Here is a 20,068-nt window from a genome sequence, read left to right as displayed (position 1 = left end):
CGAATGCTATATGAATAATTGTACTTATATTGGAAGTGTATGACGAACTCGTAGTTAACCGAAAGGGAAAGCGCTCTCTCTTTATGTATCTCTCTATCACACACATGTACCCACCCAGAAACACACACGCGCCACCCACAGAACACAGCCACATCTGTACACTAACACCTACAGAGAGTTGCATGCCCCAAAAAGTAGTCGAAGGAAAACCTTTTCAAATTAACCAATCAAAATGGGGAAAGCCCCCCGCTGCCAAATTTCTAGCTGAAAACTCAGACCAAATATCCAAAGACCCAAAGACACCGACATATGCACACCTGTACAAAACTCTAATACCTAGTTTGCTAACCATGAATCTCGCATCTCGAACCAAGCCAAAGAATTTCTATAAACTATGTATGTATGATAATATAATGCAGGAGAACCGGGTGCTGGATGTTCCGCTCACGCAGATGGGTGTGATGGATCAGCAGGTAGTTACCATATAACCAAAAACCACCAACCACCACACACCACCACACCACAAAAATCAAACGAATCTCCGAATGGAGAGCTGCCAAGACTCGTTTTGTTATGCCACAAAAACCAGACAACACAAACCAACTACTACTCGTTCTATACAACAACAGAATTTCTATCGATAGCCATTTTGTATAAAGAATTAACCCACACCCACGCCCGTTACCAGTCACCCACCCAACCACCCGACTGCCCGAAAGTTGTAGCTTATGTAGACGGCACCACCGAACCACCCAGTTCCAGATCCAAGGAATCGCATAGAAGCGCCCCTCATGCTCACGACCGCCATCTGAAACAGTAGATGCACCTCAGTCATCGTTGTTTTTGAACCCCACAGTATTGAACTCCCCGCTTATAATCCCCAAAAGTAATGCCCCAAAACCACTTTAATAATCCGAAAATACATCAACACATGTTCACAACACTGCACGTTAGGCTGGCTGAAAGAACACCGCATATCTAATTTGAAGAAGTTCTAGGTCAGGAAGGGTGAAAAGTACCAAGGGATGGAGTTAATATAAACTTAGTATATCATCCAAAAGGATATCATGATCTCATCTATCATAACTAAGCAAAATCGTGCTTGCTTCATGCTCGAACTTATCCAATGCCTGATGTACAGCATGTTTTGTGCCTGCTCTATAAGCATGCTGCTCTCAACTTACCCAGCTCTATCGTCCATCTAATGATACAATTCAATAACATTTGATTCTCCATTATAACCAACAGTTAACTGCTCCATCTTCGGGCGCAAGAAGAAGCAATGCCGGGACAAATATCTGGCCAAGCACAATGCCATCTTCGACACGCTCGATGTGGTCACGTACGAGGAGGTTGTCAAGGTGCCAGGTGGGTTTGATTGAGCTTCCTGCTCCCGGCCACAGGTGAACTTTTGTTTATCAATGCCCTTCCTGTGCTTTCAGTTGGCGACCCGAACTTTCAGCGCAAAACGTTGGTGCTCTTGGGTGCACATGGGGTGGGCAGGCGACACATCAAGAACACCTTGATATCGAAGTACCCCGACAAGTACGCCTATCCCATACCACGTAAGTTTCTACATCATATTAGTATCTAGGTTTCTATTTTAGGTGGAAATAAATTCACATTCAACAGGCTCTCTTAAACACAAATTTGGTTTACGCATTTACTAATATTATTATGATTTATCAGGCCATTTTCCACGCAAAAATGGTACGGCTCAATTGGTCGACTTAATGGAGCAGAAATCGATGTATTCATCTTCATTCTATGCCATAAAATAGAATCACCATAAATTTCTAGCTTTGGATAGAACCTTACTGGTTTTTCCAACAAAAATTTAAATTTGAATAGGTGCTGTTATTTCCTGCTCACTCCGATTTTAAAACATAAAGATGTTTATGCAATTGTTATTTAGTTAATGGGTTGATAATAATACAAATTTATTTGCACTTCACTAGTTATCTGTAGTTTATAGCGAATTAGTTTTTAAATTATTAAAAACGTTGCTTGCCAAATGCAAAAGCTAATAGTTTCTCGCAGTCACAAAGTGGGAGATGCGTTCAGTCCAAGTATTATAACTATAACTCTACCATTTCTTTCAGATACAACGAGACCTGCCAAACCCGAGGAGGAGAACGGACGCAGCTATTACTTTGTCTCGCACGATGAAATGATGGCGGACATCGGTGCGAATGAGTACTTGGAATACGGTAACGAACTCAGTCACATGCCACATCCCCATGAAATTCACATAAACATCCGCTTAACTCCTTGCAGGCACCCACGAGGATGCCATGTATGGTACCAAGTTGGACACCATCCGACGGATTCACACCGAGGGCAAGATGGCCATATTGGATGTGGAGCCGCAGGCACTGAAGATACTCCGCACCGCCGAGTTCACGCCCTATGTCGTGTTTATAGCGGCGCCCTCACTGCAGAACATAGCAGATGTGAGTAGAACCTTATAGATAGAGCAAAGTCGAAGCCATCTAATTGCTTTCCTTTGACCCGCGGCAGTACGACGGCAGCCTGGAGCGACTGGCCAAGGAGTCGGAGATGCTGCGCCAGCTATACGGTCACTTCTTCGATCTGACGATTGTGAACAACGACATTAGCGAGACGATTGCCACGCTGGAGACGGCCATCGACCGGGTGCACACCACCCCGCAGTGGGTGCCCGTATCCTGGCTGTACTGACAAGACAGCGAACTGGAATGCCCCGACTGCCTCGAGGGCTGTGAATGCGAGTGGGAAGCCTACACACAGGCCTCCAACGTAGCCCTATACTGAGGCACAGATGCAGATGCGCACGACGATGCAGATACACGCCACATCACCACACCACCACACCATTAAAGTATTACCAAGGCACAAGCAACAGCAACTGAAGAAGCAACACAGCAACCACTACGAGAGATGACAGTCAGGACTGGAGGATAGAAGGCGCCTGGCGCCGAGCTATATAATTTAAGAATAAATGGGTATTATGGGAACTGCGGTCGCAACGCAATGACAAAAGTGTGTGTTAAACGACAAACAACCATTTGTATTTGCCTCTTATTTGTTTTCTGTTTTAACAGTATGTTTATTTTGTATTAATTTTAATCGATTGTATTTGCCATTCCATGCTCAATGTGTTATATTTTACGATTATTGTTTTGTTGTATTTGTTTTATTCAGCATTTAGTCAAAAGAGCATTAAACGCTTATGTAAATCTTGCACTTGTTAGTGTCTAAGTTAACTGGAGTTAGACAAATCGAAACCGAAGCACTCCAAATTGTTTTTACCTAATGATTATTTCCGGTAAGAGTCTTGTGTGCAGGTAGGGCGTCGAACGAGTTAGTAAATTATAGAGAAACTACGTAATTAAATATAATTAAACATAGACACAAGGAGACACAACAGCAAAAAGAACACGAAGAACAGAGAAAAATAAACAAATTACGATGTGAGCAATTTCAAGTGTTTCAAGCCAAGTAAGAACTAATTAATAACATATGGAAGATCAACTGAAGACAGTGGTGAAGCAAAGTGCACGTTTTAAATGCAATAAAAAGAAAGGTAACAGAAAAACAAAAAATATAATTAATTCAGATCACAACACTTACACACGGAGGAAAAAGGAAAAAAAAACATATAAAACCAAAATACCAAATTGTTGACGTTTAATTGAATTCCATGAGAAACGAGTAAACCACAAAAAAATGCAATCAAACATAATAAAACAAAAAATACATAATAATAATTGCAGCCGCGTTTAATTCAAGCAAAAGCAAAGTAAACAAATGGAAAAAACATAGAGTGAGCACAAAACACACATACTAACTGCAATTACGAATTAAAATAATTAGCGAAAGGATGAGGAGATTGCAGGTCAACGCAAAACAGGCAGATAAACGTATAAATATATATGACAAAAACAAGATGAAAGTAGGAAATTCAGAAAATATGTATACACAACACATATATATATTTTTCGAACAACTCAAACTCAGGTTGGATACATTGAAAATCAGTCAAGTTCAATAAGAATAATATAGCGGAGCGCTTCCTTTTAACCCACAGCCAAAAACGAGAACTCAACAAGGAGACCCAAAACCGAATCGAATCGAATAAGATCCTAAGTCGCTTTGCATTGAATTGAATTGAATTGAATTAATCGTGAACCCACTGGCCCAGTAACCACCCAAGCAAGCAGCAGCTTCAAATTTTCGAGATACTTTACAATGACACCGACAAACTGTCTTAGCAATGAAGAAACCTGGCATTTTTTTTAGTGCAGCTTCATGATCAGCAACCAGCGCTCAGTATTTCCGCTTTTTCCCTCACCGTAGTCCTCACATGGTAGAGATTCAGTTCCGAAAGAATATTTGTAATTTTAAATTAGCTTCCCTAATGACATAGAGCTTCTGAGATGGACGAAACAGAAACAGAATTTAGACTACGACTGCGGAGTGCACTAGCAATCACATACTACATGTAGTTGATGAGCCCCAAGAACACGTAGTTACTTTGGGTTAAGATCGAATCGAGGATATGTCACACACACTGGAGATCGAACTTAGTAGTTAACCAACACACATTTGTATACACGTGCCACACAATTATCTAGCTGTCCCTCAAAACAATTTAAGCCTGAGCTTATATTCGAGCCCAACCACACGACCCACTTGAATTTCCCAACCGCACACCACACAAGTTGAAGAACATACTTATATCCAGAACAATTCTATGGTTTCAAAATGGTTGAACAATTTTGCATAGAGTATTATCGTTAGACGCTGGGCTATAACTTTTCGGTTCTGAGCGTGGATGAAGATGAGATGAAGATAGCAGCAATGAAGTTAAGGAGAGGCAATGCAAATCATAGAAGTATCCCAAAAAAAGAAGAACAACCGAACCTACCCGAAAAACTGAAGAACTAACTACCTACCCACAACCACAAATGCAGCCAAGTGGCCAAATTAACTAAGTATTATACCTTAAAGCGAACGATAGATTGAACGAACGGACGAGACGAGGTGAGATGAGATGAGATAGGAGGAGGAACCTTATAGAAGACACGGCTTGAGATGATGTATGTACATTTTGAAGCTCCCCCAACCAGGCTAAGGGTGCCAGAAAACACCAAAATCGATGAAATGATTAGGAAAAGAATGCTCAAATCAAAATCTTATATTTTACGGTATTACAATGATTAGGAACGATTGAAATGAATTGGAAATGGGGGGTTAACAAAACGATACCGACAGGAGTATCCCGAGATTGAGCTAGGATTTCGAAGGATTCGTTTCGTACTTTTACTTGATCCTTTTTTCTTAGCCGATGCGAGCAGATTGTAGCTGTACTCTAAGAATAATTTCACACTAAGATTAAGTAAAAATTTATTGTTGATATTACATAAAAAAAAAGGAAAAGGAAGACGCAGAAGTGAGATGAACACGGTCGCGTAAACCACATGAATTAGAATTTTTCTCTAATTTCATAAGTCAATGATCATTATGATGATGATGATATGATACCGAGGGTAACGATGGTGAAGATGAGTTGAAAATGCTTATGATCTCCAATGTCAATATGTGTAGATTGACGCGATTTGAGCTAATTGAGTGAATTGTTATTATAATAATAAATGAAGTGAAATGAATGGATCGGCAGATCGATCGATCGTTTGGGGCGCAGAAGGCCGCGGTGTTAGTAAATATCATTTAAAATAAATGATAAAAATGTCATTATATATACATAGTTTAAACATGGGATTAATAATAATAAATTAAAATGAGAAAGAACCGACGAAACTGGAATGAGAATTAAATAAAAACGAGTAAACACTGAAATACCGAATTTTAAATACATAAGTTTTGAATCATGCATGCTGCAAAGACAAAGCAAAACCCACACAGAAACCGAAACAAAAGTAATAAAATGAACTTCTATATATGAAAAGAGAAAAATATACGAGAGATACAATTTCAACCAGCTTTTGCAATACTTTTCGGAAGCCCTTCCCCCAACGCCTCTTCCAAAAAACAAAAAAAAAAGACCCCCCATATCCGCAGCAAAAAAAAGACTCCAAATCAGAACCTTTTCATTTCTTAGAAGCCAGCAGCGAATTTTGCAGAATTACCCAATGGCCAGTGGAAGTCAAGGCAAATGCGACAAAGCGGATGCCCTGCAGCCATGGCTCTTTGAGCAGCAGATACAGATACAGATACATTTGTATCTTGAGCTTCTAATTGAAACATTACACTCGAACTTCAAACGTTGTCGCCCAACACTTTGAGTTGACCCAAATTTGTTAGCATGTTTTCAAGGTAATGCGAATTTGATACTTTCGTTTTCGTTTTTATTTTTCGGCTTACTTTTGGTCTCATTATTAGTTTTTTGTGTTTTTCTTTTTTTTTTTGCACAAGCAGTACCAAAAGTTTTTGATTACTGGCCGCCCAGTTCTATGGGAATCTTTCGCAAGTCTGGCCCGGGTGAACTGCAATCATTTCAATCTGCCTCGGTTCGGCGGCCCTCCGACTCCTCCCGCCATTGAAGAAAACTGGAAGTTGAACGACGTGCTCGGAAATATTAATAAGCGGAAAAGCTGTCCCCCCAAACGGCAGATGTCAACAATAGATATTTGTGCCAGGCCATTAGCATTAGCCATAGCCACTACCGTTGGAGGAGTAGAACTTCTGCTGGCCGCCAGTCATTGAACTGCAACTGCTGCCAGTTGCTCGGTTGGATCAGACGACACGACGCACAGCAGCAACATGTTGCTGTCGTAGCGCAACATATATTGCTATTGCTGCTGCTGTTGCTGTTGCTGCTTGAACGGATCGGCTTGTTCTCTCCGGCGATCGAGTTTTTGGTAGCCAGTTTCAGTTTGGTTTTGAGTCTTCGCGCTGGAAGGTGTGCTGCTCGCGTTTTGAGTGTAAGTGCAGCCGCAAATTCCGGCTTATAATTGCAATTGAAGGCACGTCGTCGCTCGTTTTAGTGTGTTTTAAGTCTGTTTTAGTGCTTGCCGTTCAGGGTACTTGACTGCCACTGTGACTGCCTGTGTGTGTGTGTGTATGTTGTTGGTTGTTGAAATCCGCGCAAACGCATGTAATTCGAACCACAGCGATCTATTCATAGATCCGTCTTATCACTTGAGGGCGCCAACCAAGCCGCCGACCTCTGACCCACAAAGCGTAAAAAATCGGAGTCTTAACGATGCTAATGCCAGCCAGCCAGCCTTGTGCAATGGCCCCCGGTATCAGAGCGATAAGGCTAACCAGTGGCGAGCCACAACTCGAGACCTGCGGATTAGTCTCGACTGGCATATAGAATTAGCCGGAGCTTCAAGCTTCTGCCGAAAATAAAACAAGCCGCTTCTGGCCGATGGTTACGTCAATTTCGATTCGCGTTCGAGTTCTTGTGCTGGTAAATAATACTACTACAAAAGTGGCAAAAGCAGCAGCACCTCACCAGCAGTCAAGACAACTTTTGTTTAACACCGCTCAAGGAAACAACGCACACGGACCAAGCATAAAATTAAGCGCGATATAAACTGCAGACCTTATGCCCCACGTCTGTGCCCTTCATCCGGCGTTTACTCCAGACCACCACCACCACAAAAGAGCTCATGAAATGCGCATAAAGAATCTCCAATTGACTGGGCCGCGGACTACCACGGTGGGGAGCACTGGGAGAAATGTGTGGAGGTTTTTAAGGATGTTCCAGAAAAATACACATAAGAAAATCTTTTTAGATAAATATAAAATTTTGTAAATGCCTAATAACGATTTCAATCTGATAAAAGCATAAACAATTAGAATTAGATTCTAGATAACTCGACAAAGGAGTTTAGAGCTGACTGATTCTTTTTCTTCATTCAGTTCTAGTACTAGAAAGCCACAAGTTTTTCTCCCAGTGCACAGGGAGTCACAGTTGAACGAGTTGATTTTTAGTTGCCTTTGCTTTGGAGTCCGAGTGCGCGCATTGAATTTTTGATTTAATTCGTCTTCTTCATCTCGAACTCCGGTTCGCGGCTTCTTTTTTTTTGGGTCTTTTGCACAAGGTTATGCGTCCGCTATTGTCAATACCCCCACCGCCAAAACTAACTATCATTAAGTCACATAACACATGCCTTTCAAGCGGGACGCGGAATTTGAACCTCAAGTTTGGCAATTGTGCGACAGTTTGATTTTCTGGGTCTCGCGATGGAGAACTAAGCTCATTAGGGCATTAGATGTTTGCCAGAAGTTGAAAGCCTTCGAAATCGGATTCTACGCCGAGTCGGAATGTTTGATTCCGTAGAGCGATTGCAATCTGTGAGGTTCATCTGTAAGGTCAAGACAGCTGATTGCAGCATTTAGCAAATATTCATGTGCTTATGAAATGTTCAAACAAATATTTCCTGGAATCGCCCATGGGCAGTAATATATGTACTATAGGCACATAACAAGATGCAGTAGTCAGACAAATGTATCTTTTTCTTTGTTCCATTCAGGGCTAGTTTCATTACGGCCAATTTTCATTTAGTCACTCTTCCTGCTGTTTTTTGTTTGGTTGCTGCTGGACAAGCTTAGCGTCGCCTACATTTTATGGTTCACGTAAATTGTTAACAATTTGAGTCTCATCATGGCTGCGTTTGTGTTTTTTTTTTGTCTGGTGCTGCGCTTCAGTGCGTCGGGTCGACAGGTGTGACTCACGAACGTGGCTAACACCCGGCTAACCTCTGTGTTTTTGGCCCATCAAACACGTCGCTCGTTCTGTGATAACGGCTCGAATTAAAAGCTGCCTCGCCAAGCTGTTAGAATGTGTGTGTATGTCTGGCTTGGGCCAATTTGTTTGGCTTCCTCGCCGGCCATAATGCTTGGACAGAGAAAAAAAACAAAAACGGCATAACCGGTCGTCTGAAGTGTAGTGGGCCAACTATAGGAAAACGGTTACGAGGCATGCAAAATGTTTTTAGGAAATAATTTGCAAGTCAAAGCGACAGCCGAACCAATTTTGATGGCTATACTTTGTAGCTGTTTTTACGGCCACAGAGCCTGCGGCTAATTGCATCCACTTAAGGTGATCGTAGTGGAGCTTCGCACAGCTCCAGCTCATCATCACTACCAGCTGGTGGCCTCTACGGAACTCGACTCAACTCAACTTGGTCGGTTCAAGTTCAGCGCCACTGAAGGTTCATGGCCAATTAGAGCGCGCTTATATTATCGCCAGTTTATAGAGTGGAAAACAAACACGGCGGCCCTGCAATTATTGCTGTTTAGTTAACCCCTCTGTATCGCAACTACTGCACTGGCTATAAAATATAAACAAACCACTGAAGTAACTTGCTGGAAAACTTTCCGGTTTTAGTCTAAGTGACTAATGAGATCGGATGGTATAGTGCAGTATAGGCAGAATTGTTTGTACTTGCTTGTCATCAATATGCACATTGCAATCAAGAGTTATCTAGTCACTTGAATAAATTATTGTGGAATAGATCTGCCTTATTACCAAGACGTATATATTGGATACCATTTATTGAAAAATTGCGAATTTAAAAGAGCTCGGAATAGGTTGTGTTTGTTTCAATCAAAAAATGTAATCGATATAAAGTTTCAAAATATATTATATTTCTATTATAATCCTCCATAGATCTAACCTTGAATGCTGAGCGATGAGGTCGTGGCCTGGCCTTTTCTGGCTGCTGACCCTGGCGCTCCTGGCGGATGGAGGTCGTCGCGAGTCCCAGCTCCGGATCGGCAAGGCCATCAATATATTCCTGCGCTACGGCTACCTGGGCATCTCCATGCGAGTGATTCCGCTCAATGACAATTCAGAGCCGGATCGCTGGGTGTTTAAGGAGCCCACCAAAAACATCTATAGGGTAAGGGACTTAAGGCAGCGTTAAGCTTAAATTTAATCGTTTAAATGGGGTTGACGAACTTTGAATTGTTTGTAATAACCTTTAACCACAATCACCATAATTATTTTGAGTATAATCAAAATGTTTAAGTAAGGTTCAAAGCTGTTATCACTCAAAACTATTTTTAGTTGTAATTATATTATTCACTTCCGCACGTTTGTCATTAGAATGGACGCTTATTATATTTATTTGATCAGATTTAGGAAAACGATCATTACAAACGATTATTCAAGTATGTCACTTGATATTTATTACCTGATAATTGAGCTTAATACCCATTAATAAATGATTTTTTCTTTCAGAACCTAAGTGGCCTGGCGGAGAGTCATGAAGACACCACACCAGGGATATTTCATGGAGACTTTCACATGGAGTTCTGCGAGAACCGGAGGCAGCTGTTCCAGGCCTACTTCCGTGACTTTTCCATCGAGCGAATGGACAAACCGTGGGAGGCGTTCACGGGCGGATGGTTTCCGGATAATGCGGCCAAGAAGCTGGGCATCAATACATCTTTCATACAAGGCGATTACTCGTATGTTTTGGTGAGGGTGGTACGCTTCAGGGAAACGGGCCGTCTTAACGCTGAGATTCCGGTGCACCAACCATTGGAGCCGGATGTGCGATCGAGAATGGATAAACTGCAAATCGGAAATATAACTTCCGCAGTACGATTTATGGAGGATGTGGGCACCCACTACGTAAACTCATACACCACCGGCAATTCGCTGTACCAGGTGTTTGTGTACAGCAGGAAGAACTACAGCATGATCAAGGAGCGAATCAAGAGTAAGGGTCTGAACGGACTGTCCAAGTTGGATCTTTACAACTACTTTGCGCCCTGGTTTGCCGAACATCTGGGCCAGATTCGATCGGCTAGTGCCAATGCCACAGTGGAAAGATGGGCGAGAAGGAAGCTGCAGTACGAGTACTATGTGGTCAAGTACGTGACCCTGCTAAAGCTGCACGGTAATAGTACTCTACTGCGATCCCTGGACTCGCTACTGGGCAACGATGCCATACTGCAGTTGGACCTCAAGTCGCTGAAGCCCATCTTCCGGGAGGAGCCGGACAAGGAGAGCTGGTACCACGAGGTTCTCGACAACAATGTGAAGCTCTGGGAGCTCAACATGCCGCAAAGTCATCCCACCCGATAGCTGCATTTTGAATATATATACTGTGCGATATGTGGCAGCCAAGGATCAATAGTTCCTAGATGCTTAGTTGTAGTTAGGAACCTCTAGTGCGTAGTTAATGTTCTGCCTGTGATAGTTTTAGGTAGTTTAATTGAAACACAGTACACATCTGACTTGCATTTCAGCTAACTAGCCCGTAAGATCGCCTTATTGATGTAATAGTTTTTTAAACATTTATACAAAATGAAGATAAAAGTAAAAATCTTACTGTTTTCATAAATTAATATTGGCTATTAAAATCTAACTGTTTTCATTACGTAATATTGGCTATTAATATCAAATACTATTTTGAAAATGATTTTTTATAAGAACCGGTGATCGAAACGGGTAAACGGCTGCACCCGTTTCATCAATGTTTCCAACCAGTCTTATCCTAGTTTTCCACCCTTATGAATTTAGTATGTGAATCTAGTATATTTTTATTACCCTGTGGTATAGTTCAAACGGTTCAGTTACGTTCATACTGAAATCCGAAATAGCACGTGCGGTTTTTTGTATTTTGATTTTGATTTAGGCTTGTATATTTACTGGCATGGATATTTTTTCCAACTGTCCCGGCTTTTGTCCCTCCTGCGGCTCCATTCTGCCCGAGCTGCAAGTCAAGGGCAATGTGTTTTGCTGCAACTGCAAGCAGGAGTTTCAGCCAGATGGTAAATCCAGAAATTACACCTTTGTTTATTTTATTTAACACTTAAAAATAGTTTACAGCGGCGAGAAGTCCGAGTTTACCATACACTTTAACACCTACGACCCCAGTAAGGTGTTCAACAGGACGAAAAGGGAGTCGGAATCGGACGCGGATGGGCCCGTCGTGGAGAGGAAGTGTCCCAAGTGCAACCACGACAAGATGTCCTATGCGACCCTGCAGCTTCGATCGGCGGACGAGGGCCAGACGGTGTTCTTCACATGCCTCAAGTGCAAGTAGGTGTCCTGATGATCATAATCCTTTACTACCTCAATTAATCACACTCATTCTCCCTTGCAGATTCAAAGAATCGGAAAACTCTTAGTTGCTAGCAATGTCCGTGTAAATAGTCTTATAATTAGTGAAAATAGTCATGCTCGACGGCCTGAGAAATATAGAATTTACCAATTATAATACCTAACCGGTCTCAATCTTGAAGCAGAACCCACCTCGCTAGCCTTCAGTCGGTTTTTGGGATTGTAGACCACCAAATTCGAGACCAGATTGATTTCCACCGCATGTGTGCAGCTGGGAAACAAGTTGTCCCAGTGAATGCCCACGGAGTTGGGAAATCTACGTCAAGAATATTACGGATTAAGTAAACATAGACGGGAAGAATACCTACCGTATCTTGCTGTAATCCGGCAGGGACGTCAGCTCCGGCCACTGATTCAGACGTGGGCTGCCCAAAGTGCGAATGATGATTGCCAATTGCTCGATGTCGGTGGTTCCCGCAAACAGAGGCACTCCGCGTAGCATCTCCGCTACAACACAACCTGGATAACGATAAAATAAGCCATATGGATATATGTAAGTCCATCAAAGTGTCAGCGCTCACCTGCCGCCCACATATCCACTCCGGTTCCATACTTCTGACTGCCAAAGAGAATCTCTGGAGCCCGATACCATCGGGTTGAGACCTGAGGCGAATAAAGGCGCGACTCCTCTTCAGGGAAGTACAGACGTGCCAGTCCGAAATCGGCAATCTTGAGCATATCTGTATCGCTGATCAGCAGGTTGGCGGGCTTGATATCCCGGTGCATCAGACCCGCGTCATGCAGATAGGCAATCCCCTTGAACATTTGGTGTGCAAACTTGCGCACCTGCTGGCGGCTCAGGGGATTCACCTCGCTCTTAAGGCGGTTGTACAGAGTGTCCGGCTGGTACTCCAGCACCAAGGAGAGACCAGTTAGGTCGGGATATATGTCAATGATGTCCAGAATCTGCAATTAGTTACATAATCAACAAATGGCAAATATATGTATGATATACTCACATATTCAGACTTGCAGAGCTGCAGGGTCTTGATTTCCCTCAACGTATTTAGGGCTATGTTTCCGAACTTGTTCTTAAGGGCCACCTTCTTGATGGCCACCTCCTTGTTGCGCTGCAGATCGATGGCCTTAAACACGCAGCCATGGACGCCCTCGCCGATTTTCTCGAGCATTTTATAGCGGCTGGGTGCATAGTCCTCCATTATGGTTACTCACAATTTTCAGTTTGGTAATTTTCCGAGCAGTTATCTACTTCGTTTTTCGCCCCCAGTAGTCCATGGCAACGGGCACAACAATTGCCGGAGGACCAGCTGACGGGACCACCTGTTGCAGGATGTTTACAAACGCAGTGGGTTTGTGGTAATTACGGGGGTTGGAAAGCCTAGGCCAAGGCGGAGCAGTGACAGCTTTCGGTTTGAGGACATGCGCACTTCCTGCCTCGAATTCCTCCTGTCAGCCAAGTGTCAAGTCAGGGGGATACATAATTTTTCGGACCCTCGCACTGCAAAAGTTCTTCGTTGGCTGAGATTTAATGTAAAATAAGTGTTTCAAATGGCATCGGTAGTGAAATAAAAGCCATTTCTTGGACTAAACAAGCTGGTAGGTTCCTAAAAACATGTACAACTAAGATTTAAGAGGATGCAACACCTGGGAGATACTCCTTCGAGTTAACGAGCATACTAAATAATGCACGACTCCTTTAGATCATTAAATTGCTTTATAATTACAAAACGTGCCAGCATTGCTGCAGCAATTTGAAGCAATTTTGCTGGCCTGGACTGGCCTTAGCCTTGCCCCACCTGTCTTGCAAAATTGCATGCGAGTGCCAACAAACACAGGTAGAACGTAGAAAATACACACCCCACTGGGCGCAGCCTTGCCTCGGCAGCCTTGGCTCACCCGAAACCACCCACTGCCATTCACCACCTACTAACTTGGCTCCAAGTTCACGTCCTCGATATGCGCTATTCACATTTAGAATCGTTTTGCAGCCCACGCGGTCAACATGTTCCGGCCAAGTTGGTATCCATTCGCCAGCCTGCTGTTCCTGCTCCTTTGGAGCACCGCCTGGGGCAGGACAGCCAAGAGATCGGACGTCTACATAGCGGGATTCTTCCCGTACGGGGATGGCGTGGAGAACTCATACACCGGACGGGGCGTTATGCCCAGCGTAAAGCTCGCCTTGGGCCACGTTAATGAGCATGGAAAGATACTGGCCAATTACAGGCTGCACATGTGGTGGAACGACACTCAGGTGAGTTGGGGTTTAGCTTGAGTAAAAATCGAATCTCTGATGAGCCAGTGGTTTTAAAGTTTAATTACGTATTTTATTTAATGCTCATTGGCTATCATATTGTAATATCACATCCTTTACTTATGAATTTTTCCTTATATTCTGGAATGTAATTTTGATTTCCTTTCCAGTGCAATGCTGCTGTGGGCGTAAAGTCCTTCTTCGATATGATGCACTCGGGTCCCAATAAAGTAATGCTCTTCGGCGCTGCGTGCACCCATGTGACCGATCCCATTGCCAAGGCCAGCAAGCACTGGCACCTCACCCAGCTCAGCTACGCGGACACGCATCCCATGTTTACCAAGGATGCGTTTCCCAATTTCTTTCGGGTGGTACCCTCGGAGAATGCCTTTAATGCGCCGCGACTGGCCCTGCTGAAGGAGTTCAATTGGACCAGAGTGGGCACTGTCTACCAAAATGAGCCACGCTATTCGCTGCCCCACAATCACATGGTCGCTGACCTGGATGCCATGGAGGTCGAGGTGGTGGAGACGCAGAGCTTTGTCAACGATGTGGCTGAATCTTTGAAGAAATTGCGCGAGAAGGACGTGAGGATCATTCTGGGCAACTTCAACGAGCACTTTGCACGCAAGGCATTCTGTGAGGCTTATAAGTAAGTTGGATGTACTAACTTAAGTCACAATTTAAAATAATTGAAATAAACTTCCTTCCAGATTGGACATGTATGGCAGAGCCTATCAATGGCTGATTATGGCCACCTATTCCACGGATTGGTGGAATGTCACGCAGGACAGCGAGTGCAGTGTGGAGGAGATCGCCACAGCCTTAGAAGGTGCCATTCTAGTGGATCTTCTGCCCTTGTCCACCAGTGGCGACATCACAGTAGCTGGCATTGTAAGTACCAGTGAAGTCAATTAAAATTCTTGTAATAAATTTTATATTTTACTAGACTGCTGATGAGTATCTTGTGGAGTACGACCGACTGCGAGGCACTGAATATTCCCGCTTTCATGGCTATACCTATGATGGTATCTGGGCAGCTGCCTTGGCCATTCAGTATGTGGCCGAAAAGCGAGAGGATCTGCTAACACATTTTGATTATCGCGTGAAGGACTGGGAGAGTGTCTTCCTCGAGGCTCTACGAAATACATCCTTCGAGGGTGTGACGGTAGATAGATAAACAAATCTGTTTTGCATTATTTAAACATATTTTACATTCTCAAGGGACCCGTGCGTTTCTACAACAACGAACGCAAGGCCAACATCCTGATCAATCAGTTTCAGCTGGGACAAATGGAAAAGATCGGGGAATACCACTCACAGAAGTCACACTTGGACTTAAGCTTGGGAAAACCTGTCAGATGGGTGGGGAAAACTCCTCCCAAGGATCGCACCTTGATCTACATCGAGCACAGTCAGGTCAATCCAACCATATACATCGTATCGGCTAGTGCTTCGGTAATTGGAGTGATTATTGCCACAGTTTTTCTGGCCTTTAACATTAAGTATCGCAATCAAAGGTAAATTTCCAATGCTATATTCAACTATTTGGTTAAATAAAATAGTCATATTTTTATAGATACATCAAGATGTCCAGTCCCCATTTGAACAATCTGATCATTGTGGGCTGTATGATGACCTATCTGAGCATCATTTTCCTGGGTCTGGATACCACATTAAGTAGTGTGGCAGCTTTTCCCTATATCTGCACAGCTCGAGCCTGGATCTTGATGGCTGGATTCAGTCTCAGTTTCGGAGCCATGTTCTCGAAGACGTGGCGAGTGCATTCGATATTCACCGATCTGAAGCTCAATAAGAAGGTGATCAAGGACTATCAGTTGTTTATGGTTGTGGGCGTGCTTTTGGCCATTGATATAGCCATTATAACCACCTGGCAGATTGCTGATCCCTTTTACCGCGAAACTAAACAGTTGGAACCCTTGGTGAGTGCATTTATAGAACATATTAGAAGTGAAAATCGAAAATGATTATAATTAATCACAGCATCACGAGAATATTGATGATGTCTTGGTAATCCCCGAAAACGAGTACTGCCAGTCTGAGCACATGACCATATTCGTTAGCATTATTTATGCCTACAAGGGACTGTTGTTGGTAAGTATACAATAAACTTAAGCTTAGTAGATATCATTATAAAGTAATTATTTTTTTCAATAGGTTTTTGGCGCCTTTTTGGCCTGGGAAACTCGACATGTTTCCATACCGGCTCTGAACGATTCCAAGCATATTGGTTTCTCCGTTTATAACGTGTTCATCACTTGTCTGGCCGGAGCGGCTATATCCCTGGTGCTATCGGATCGAAAGGATTTAGTTTTTGTCTTACTCTCGTTTTTTATCATTTTTTGTACGACAGCCACTTTGTGTTTGGTGTTCGTACCGAAAGTAAGACTGGTAGTAAGGAAGTTTTGTAGTTTTTGTAGCTGTTATATGTTACATAATAATAATCGTGTAATATGAATGTTGTTTGTCGGCGGTAATAGGCCGATCAGTTGTGGAGCTTTCCATCTGATCGTACGTTACCGCCAGCTGAGCTGATCTTTCGTCTAGCGTTGATACACTTTGATACAGAAACAACATGTACTCGAAAACAGATCCTAAAATGCTATATAACACTACAGACTAACTATAAACTTGAACTATATAGAACCCACTAAGAGCAGCAGCAAGGTTGTAGGCAAATCCCACTTCCTTGCTGTTGGAATATCTTTAACTATCCTATTTCGCTGTCCGTAGAGTTGGTCCTTCCTAGATGTCGACCACGTAGTATATTCTTTGGTTAATATTCATGCGAATCGTTTTGCAGTTGGTGGAGCTGAAGCGGAATCCCCAGGGCGTGGTGGACAAACGCGTTAGGGCCACGTTGAGACCCATGTCCAAGAACGGACGCCGGGATTCCTCGGTGTGCGAACTGGAACAACGATTGCGGGATGTGAAGAACACAAACTGCCGGTTCCGAAAGGCGCTGATGGAGAAGGAGAACGAGCTGCAGGCCTTAATCCGCAAGTTGGGACCCGAGGCACGCAAATGGATCGATGGGGTGACCTGCACAGGTGGCTCCAACGTCGGTAGCGAACTGGAGCCCATACTGAGCGATGACATTGTTAGGCTCTCAGCTCCACCGGTGCGCCGAGAGATGCCCAGCACCACAGGTGAGTGGTTGAGGTGGGGGATTTCGTAGATATGTTCATGCATTGCAACCCGTTTGTCATAGAAGTTACCGAGATGACGTCCGTGGATAGTGTGACCTCGACTCACGTGGAGATGGATAACTCCTTTGTATCGGTGCAGTCCACAGTGATGGCGCCATCGCTTCCTCCGTAAGTTTTTCAATTTTGCTCTTAATCTAATCTAATCTAATCTTCGAAATTTATTCAACAGCAAAAAGAAAAAGCAATCCATTGTAGAGCACCACTCGCATGCCCCTGCTCCAACTATGATGCAGCCAATCCAGCAGCAACTGCAGCAGCACTTGCAGCAACATCAGCAGATGCAGCAGCAGCACCTGCAGCAGCAGCAACACCAGCAGATGCAACAGCAACAGCAGCAGCAGCATCATCATCGCCATCTGGAGAAGAGAAACTCGGTGTCCGCTCAGACCGATGACAATATAGGCAGCATCACCAGTACGGCGGGCAAGCGGAGCGGAGGAGACTGCTCCAGCATGCGGGAGAGGCGTCAATCGACCGCCTCCAGGCACTACGACAGTGGCAGCCAGACGCCCACCGCCCGGCCAAAGTACAGCAGCTCGCACCGGAACTCCTCCACCAACATCTCCACATCGCAATCGGAGTTGAGCAACATGTGTCCACACTCGAAGCCCAGTACTCCGGCTGTGATTAAGAGTAAGTATCTTCGCGTCTCTTATAAAACTATATAAACTATACAAATTAAATCGATTTTCTAATTGAAAATAGCTCCCACTGCCTCCGACCATCGCCGCACCAGCATGGGCTCCGCCCTGAAGTCCAACTTCGTGGTTTCGCAGAGTGACCTCTGGGACACGCACACGCTGTCGCACGCCAAGCAGCGCCAGTCGCCGCGGAACTACGCCAGTCCGCAGCGCTGTGCTGAGCATCATGGCGGCCACGGGATGTCCTATGACCCGAACACCACCTCGCCCATTCAGCGGTCCGTCTCCGAGAAGAACCGCAATAAGCATCGGCCAAAACCGCAGAAGGGAACCGTTTGCCAGAGCGAGACGGACAGCGAACGGGAACGGGATCCGCCGCCCAATAGTCAGCCGTGCGTCCAGCCGCGCAAGGTCAGCCGGAACTCCAACATCCAGCACGCCGCCCACCACCACAGTTCGCCCAATGTGGCGCCCGATAAGCAGCGGAGCAGACAGCGCGGCAAGCAGGATAGCAGCATCTACGGCGCCAGCAGCGAGACGGAACTGCTCGAGGGCGAGACGGCCATTTTGCCCATCTTCCGGAAACTCCTCACCGAGAAGAGTCCCAACTATCGGGGCCGCAGTGCTGTGGGCCAGAGCTGTCCGAATATATCCATCAAATGCGATATCGTCGAGTACTTGTAGGCGGCGCGAGTCATATGCATTATGCCGTAGTTAAACTCCTATTGTTAGATCCAGTTGCAGTGTAAAGATTACCTTTGTTTTCTTTGGAGTTACGCATCTACATACATACCCTGTGAGGCAGGACACACACCATTTAGTGAACTAGTAGCAATGACATGAGATAGTTGGGAAATAAATTACAATTTAAAATAATCATATATCTGCTAATGTTTCCCTTTCACTGGCAGGAGCTTTCAGAGGCACATTTTTCACTGTGTACAAGCAGAAACGGCAATTCTAATTTATTTGAATGAGCAAATGGGCATGGGTATGAGTGCTAAACTGATGGGGGGATCTATTGCAGAGCGATGCGCCGGAAGTGATTGTTGAGTGGACCCTCGTCCGAATAGCCGGCAATTTCCTGTGGTATGATGCCAGACTCCTCGATGGAAGTGCATGGCCGACACATACACTCCAATGGGGCCTTGGTCAGGACCTTCTTGAACTTACGCTCGCCGGGCTTCACTTTGGGACAGAAGAGCGAGACGGCTGCCTCCCGCTCACCAGACTCCTGGCAGCACATGCAGGAACGCTCCATTTGCCAGATCTTACTGCCCGAAACCTAAAGTTATCAAATTAATTCCCAACATTTAATTTATATTTTGAGTATATCAAAACCCACCTGGATATAACTGGCACAGCGACCCACACAGGCGAACGAGGGAATCGGCTTGGGCACACATCCAGGATACTGGAGCACATGGATGACGGGTGTCACCTGACAATCGTCGCCAAGATGCGTAATATCTGGATAGTAAATGGAATCCCTTAGAGCGAATAATATGTTATTATCAAATGCCTGTACCATTATCGGTGGCGGCCACAGAGCTATCCGGCTGTGCCGTGCAGAGTTTCAGGATGCTGACCAGGACGCAGTAGAGCAGGATCAGGACGAAGACCTTGTTGTTCTCGTGGCGGAGCAGGTGGCGCAGCATCTCGTCGGCCCGACTGCGAGTGTCCTTTCGCGTGGAATGGAAAGCGCCACTTGCAGCCGGCGGGCTTTTATAGACCAACTTGGCCAGCGGATGCCGCTCTAATGGCCGCTCGACAGCGTAAATTATGGCCTAATAAAGCAAGGGCCGTCCAGACCTTTTTGCCTAGTAATTGCGTACACGAAAAGGGCATTTATCCCGCGGCGCATGACCACGGCAATCTCTTTATTTCCCTCACA

The 20,068-nt window shown here is 44.5% G+C and overlaps 6 protein-coding genes across 18 annotated transcripts in view; 4 read left to right on the top strand and 2 right to left on the bottom strand.

Annotated features, from left to right (window-relative positions):
* The window catches only part of LOC6729005 (peripheral plasma membrane protein CASK), a 39,338-nt gene extending 33,358 nt beyond the window's left edge, over positions 1-5,980 (top strand). For 5 of the 9 annotated variants that reach the window (XM_039295416.2, XM_039295415.2, XM_039295420.2 and 2 more), the window contains 6 exons: positions 420-473; positions 1,249-1,368; positions 1,443-1,565; positions 2,103-2,210; positions 2,278-2,453; positions 2,521-5,980. In XM_039295416.2, the coding sequence (XP_039151350.1) occupies positions 420-473; positions 1,249-1,368; positions 1,443-1,565; positions 2,103-2,210; positions 2,278-2,453; positions 2,521-2,700 (761 nt within the window). In that variant the 3' untranslated portion in view covers positions 2,701-5,980. The remainder of the gene's footprint in view (positions 1-419; positions 474-1,248; positions 1,369-1,442; positions 1,566-2,102; positions 2,211-2,277; positions 2,454-2,520) is intronic. The other 4 variants (XM_016174951.3, XM_039295417.2, XM_039295421.2 and 1 more) reach the window with 1 other exon arrangement.
* Positions 5,981-6,829: 849 nt separating this feature from the next.
* LOC6729004 (torso-like protein) lies at positions 6,830-11,313 on the top strand. Its single transcript, XM_016174953.3, has 3 exons — positions 6,830-6,926; positions 9,626-9,857; positions 10,199-11,313. The coding sequence occupies exons 2-3, from the start codon at positions 9,648-9,650 to the stop codon at positions 11,048-11,050; spliced, it is 1,062 nt and encodes a 353-aa protein (XP_016035667.1). The 5' UTR covers positions 6,830-6,926; positions 9,626-9,647; the 3' UTR covers positions 11,051-11,313.
* Positions 11,314-11,515: 202 nt separating this feature from the next.
* On the top strand, positions 11,516-12,188 carry LOC6729003 (DNA-directed RNA polymerase I subunit RPA12). The gene is made up of 3 exons (XM_002104288.4): positions 11,516-11,739; positions 11,791-12,010; positions 12,075-12,188. The coding sequence occupies exons 1-3, from the start codon at positions 11,622-11,624 to the stop codon at positions 12,097-12,099; spliced, it is 363 nt and encodes a 120-aa protein (XP_002104324.1). The 5' UTR covers positions 11,516-11,621; the 3' UTR covers positions 12,100-12,188.
* Positions 11,604-13,396, bottom strand: LOC6729002 (cyclin-dependent kinase 20). Of its 2 annotated transcripts, XM_039295424.2 has the most exons (5): positions 13,051-13,396; positions 12,613-12,997; positions 12,400-12,550; positions 12,224-12,347; positions 11,604-12,159 (listed from the first exon to the last, which is right to left on the bottom strand). In XM_039295424.2, the coding sequence occupies exons 1-5, from the start codon at positions 13,249-13,251 to the stop codon at positions 12,133-12,135; spliced, it is 888 nt and encodes a 295-aa protein (XP_039151358.1). In that variant the 5' UTR covers positions 13,252-13,396; the 3' UTR covers positions 11,604-12,132. The 2 variants fall into 2 exon arrangements, with proteins under 2 accessions (XP_039151358.1, XP_002104323.2); XM_002104287.4 differs by having other exon boundaries at positions 11,604-12,347.
* Positions 13,397-13,494: 98 nt separating this feature from the next.
* LOC6729001 (gamma-aminobutyric acid type B receptor subunit 2) lies at positions 13,495-19,055 on the top strand. Of its 4 annotated transcripts, none has more exons than XM_016174954.3 (13): positions 13,495-13,648; positions 14,041-14,303; positions 14,474-14,955; positions 15,017-15,197; positions 15,253-15,471; positions 15,528-15,823; positions 15,883-16,246; positions 16,308-16,418; positions 16,482-16,706; positions 17,128-17,473; positions 17,536-17,641; positions 17,703-18,166; positions 18,239-19,055. In XM_016174954.3, the coding sequence occupies exons 2-13, from the start codon at positions 14,055-14,057 to the stop codon at positions 18,856-18,858; spliced, it is 3,663 nt and encodes a 1,220-aa protein (XP_016035662.1). In that variant the 5' UTR covers positions 13,495-13,648; positions 14,041-14,054; the 3' UTR covers positions 18,859-19,055. The 4 variants fall into 4 exon arrangements, with proteins under 4 accessions (XP_016035662.1, XP_016035664.1, XP_016035665.1 ...); XM_016174956.3 differs by having other exon boundaries at positions 16,482-16,718; positions 17,539-17,641; XM_016174957.3 differs by having other exon boundaries at positions 16,482-16,718.
* A 56-nt stretch (positions 19,056-19,111) lies between these two features.
* Positions 19,112-19,832, bottom strand: LOC6729000 (bursicon). The gene is made up of 3 exons (XM_002104285.4): positions 19,703-19,832; positions 19,520-19,644; positions 19,112-19,459 (listed from the first exon to the last, which is right to left on the bottom strand). Exons 1-3 carry the CDS (start codon positions 19,830-19,832, stop codon positions 19,193-19,195), a joined length of 522 nt encoding a protein of 173 aa, XP_002104321.1. The 3' UTR covers positions 19,112-19,192.
* Between the last annotated feature and the right edge of the window lie 236 nt (positions 19,833-20,068).

This window comes from Drosophila simulans, chromosome 3R, assembly GCF_016746395.2.
Source record: "Drosophila simulans strain w501 chromosome 3R, Prin_Dsim_3.1, whole genome shotgun sequence".
Lineage (NCBI taxonomy): Eukaryota > Metazoa > Arthropoda > Insecta > Diptera > Drosophilidae > Drosophila > Drosophila simulans.
Note: the sequence above shows the minus strand (reverse complement) of the source record. Positions and strands in the feature narration are given on the sequence as shown.

Coding starts and splice junctions, on each gene's coding strand:
- LOC6729004 (XM_016174953.3), top strand. CDS start 9,648: ATGAGGTCGTGGCCTGGCCTTTTCTGGCTGCTGACCCTGGCGCTCCTG. Junction 9,858..10,198: donor CCACCAAAAACATCTATAGG/GTAAGGGACTTA, acceptor TTTTTCTTTCAG/AACCTAAGTGGCCTGGCGGA.
- LOC6729003 (XM_002104288.4), top strand. CDS start 11,622: ATGGATATTTTTTCCAACTGTCCCGGCTTTTGTCCCTCCTGCGGCTCC. Junction 11,740..11,790: donor GCAGGAGTTTCAGCCAGATG/GTAAATCCAGAA, acceptor ACTTAAAAATAG/TTTACAGCGGCGAGAAGTCC. Junction 12,011..12,074: donor TTCACATGCCTCAAGTGCAA/GTAGGTGTCCTG, acceptor TCTCCCTTGCAG/ATTCAAAGAATCGGAAAACT.
- LOC6729002 (XM_002104287.4), bottom strand. CDS start 13,251: ATGGAGGACTATGCACCCAGCCGCTATAAAATGCTCGAGAAAATCGGC. Junction 12,998..13,050: donor AGCTCTGCAAGTCTGAATAT/GTGAGTATATCA, acceptor AACTAATTGCAG/ATTCTGGACATCATTGACAT. Junction 12,348..12,399: donor CCGGATTACAGCAAGATACG/GTAGGTATTCTT, acceptor TTCTTGACGTAG/ATTTCCCAACTCCGTGGGCA.
- LOC6729001 (XM_016174957.3), top strand. CDS start 14,055: ATGTTCCGGCCAAGTTGGTATCCATTCGCCAGCCTGCTGTTCCTGCTC. Junction 15,198..15,252: donor ACATCACAGTAGCTGGCATT/GTAAGTACCAGT, acceptor ATATTTTACTAG/ACTGCTGATGAGTATCTTGT. Junction 15,824..15,882: donor ATTAAGTATCGCAATCAAAG/GTAAATTTCCAA, acceptor ATATTTTTATAG/ATACATCAAGATGTCCAGTC.
- LOC6729000 (XM_002104285.4), bottom strand. CDS start 19,832: ATGCTGCGCCACCTGCTCCGCCACGAGAACAACAAGGTCTTCGTCCTG. Junction 19,645..19,702: donor TGTGGCCGCCACCGATAATG/GTACAGGCATTT, acceptor TTTACTATCCAG/ATATTACGCATCTTGGCGAC. Junction 19,460..19,519: donor GCTGTGCCAGTTATATCCAG/GTGGGTTTTGAT, acceptor TGATAACTTTAG/GTTTCGGGCAGTAAGATCTG.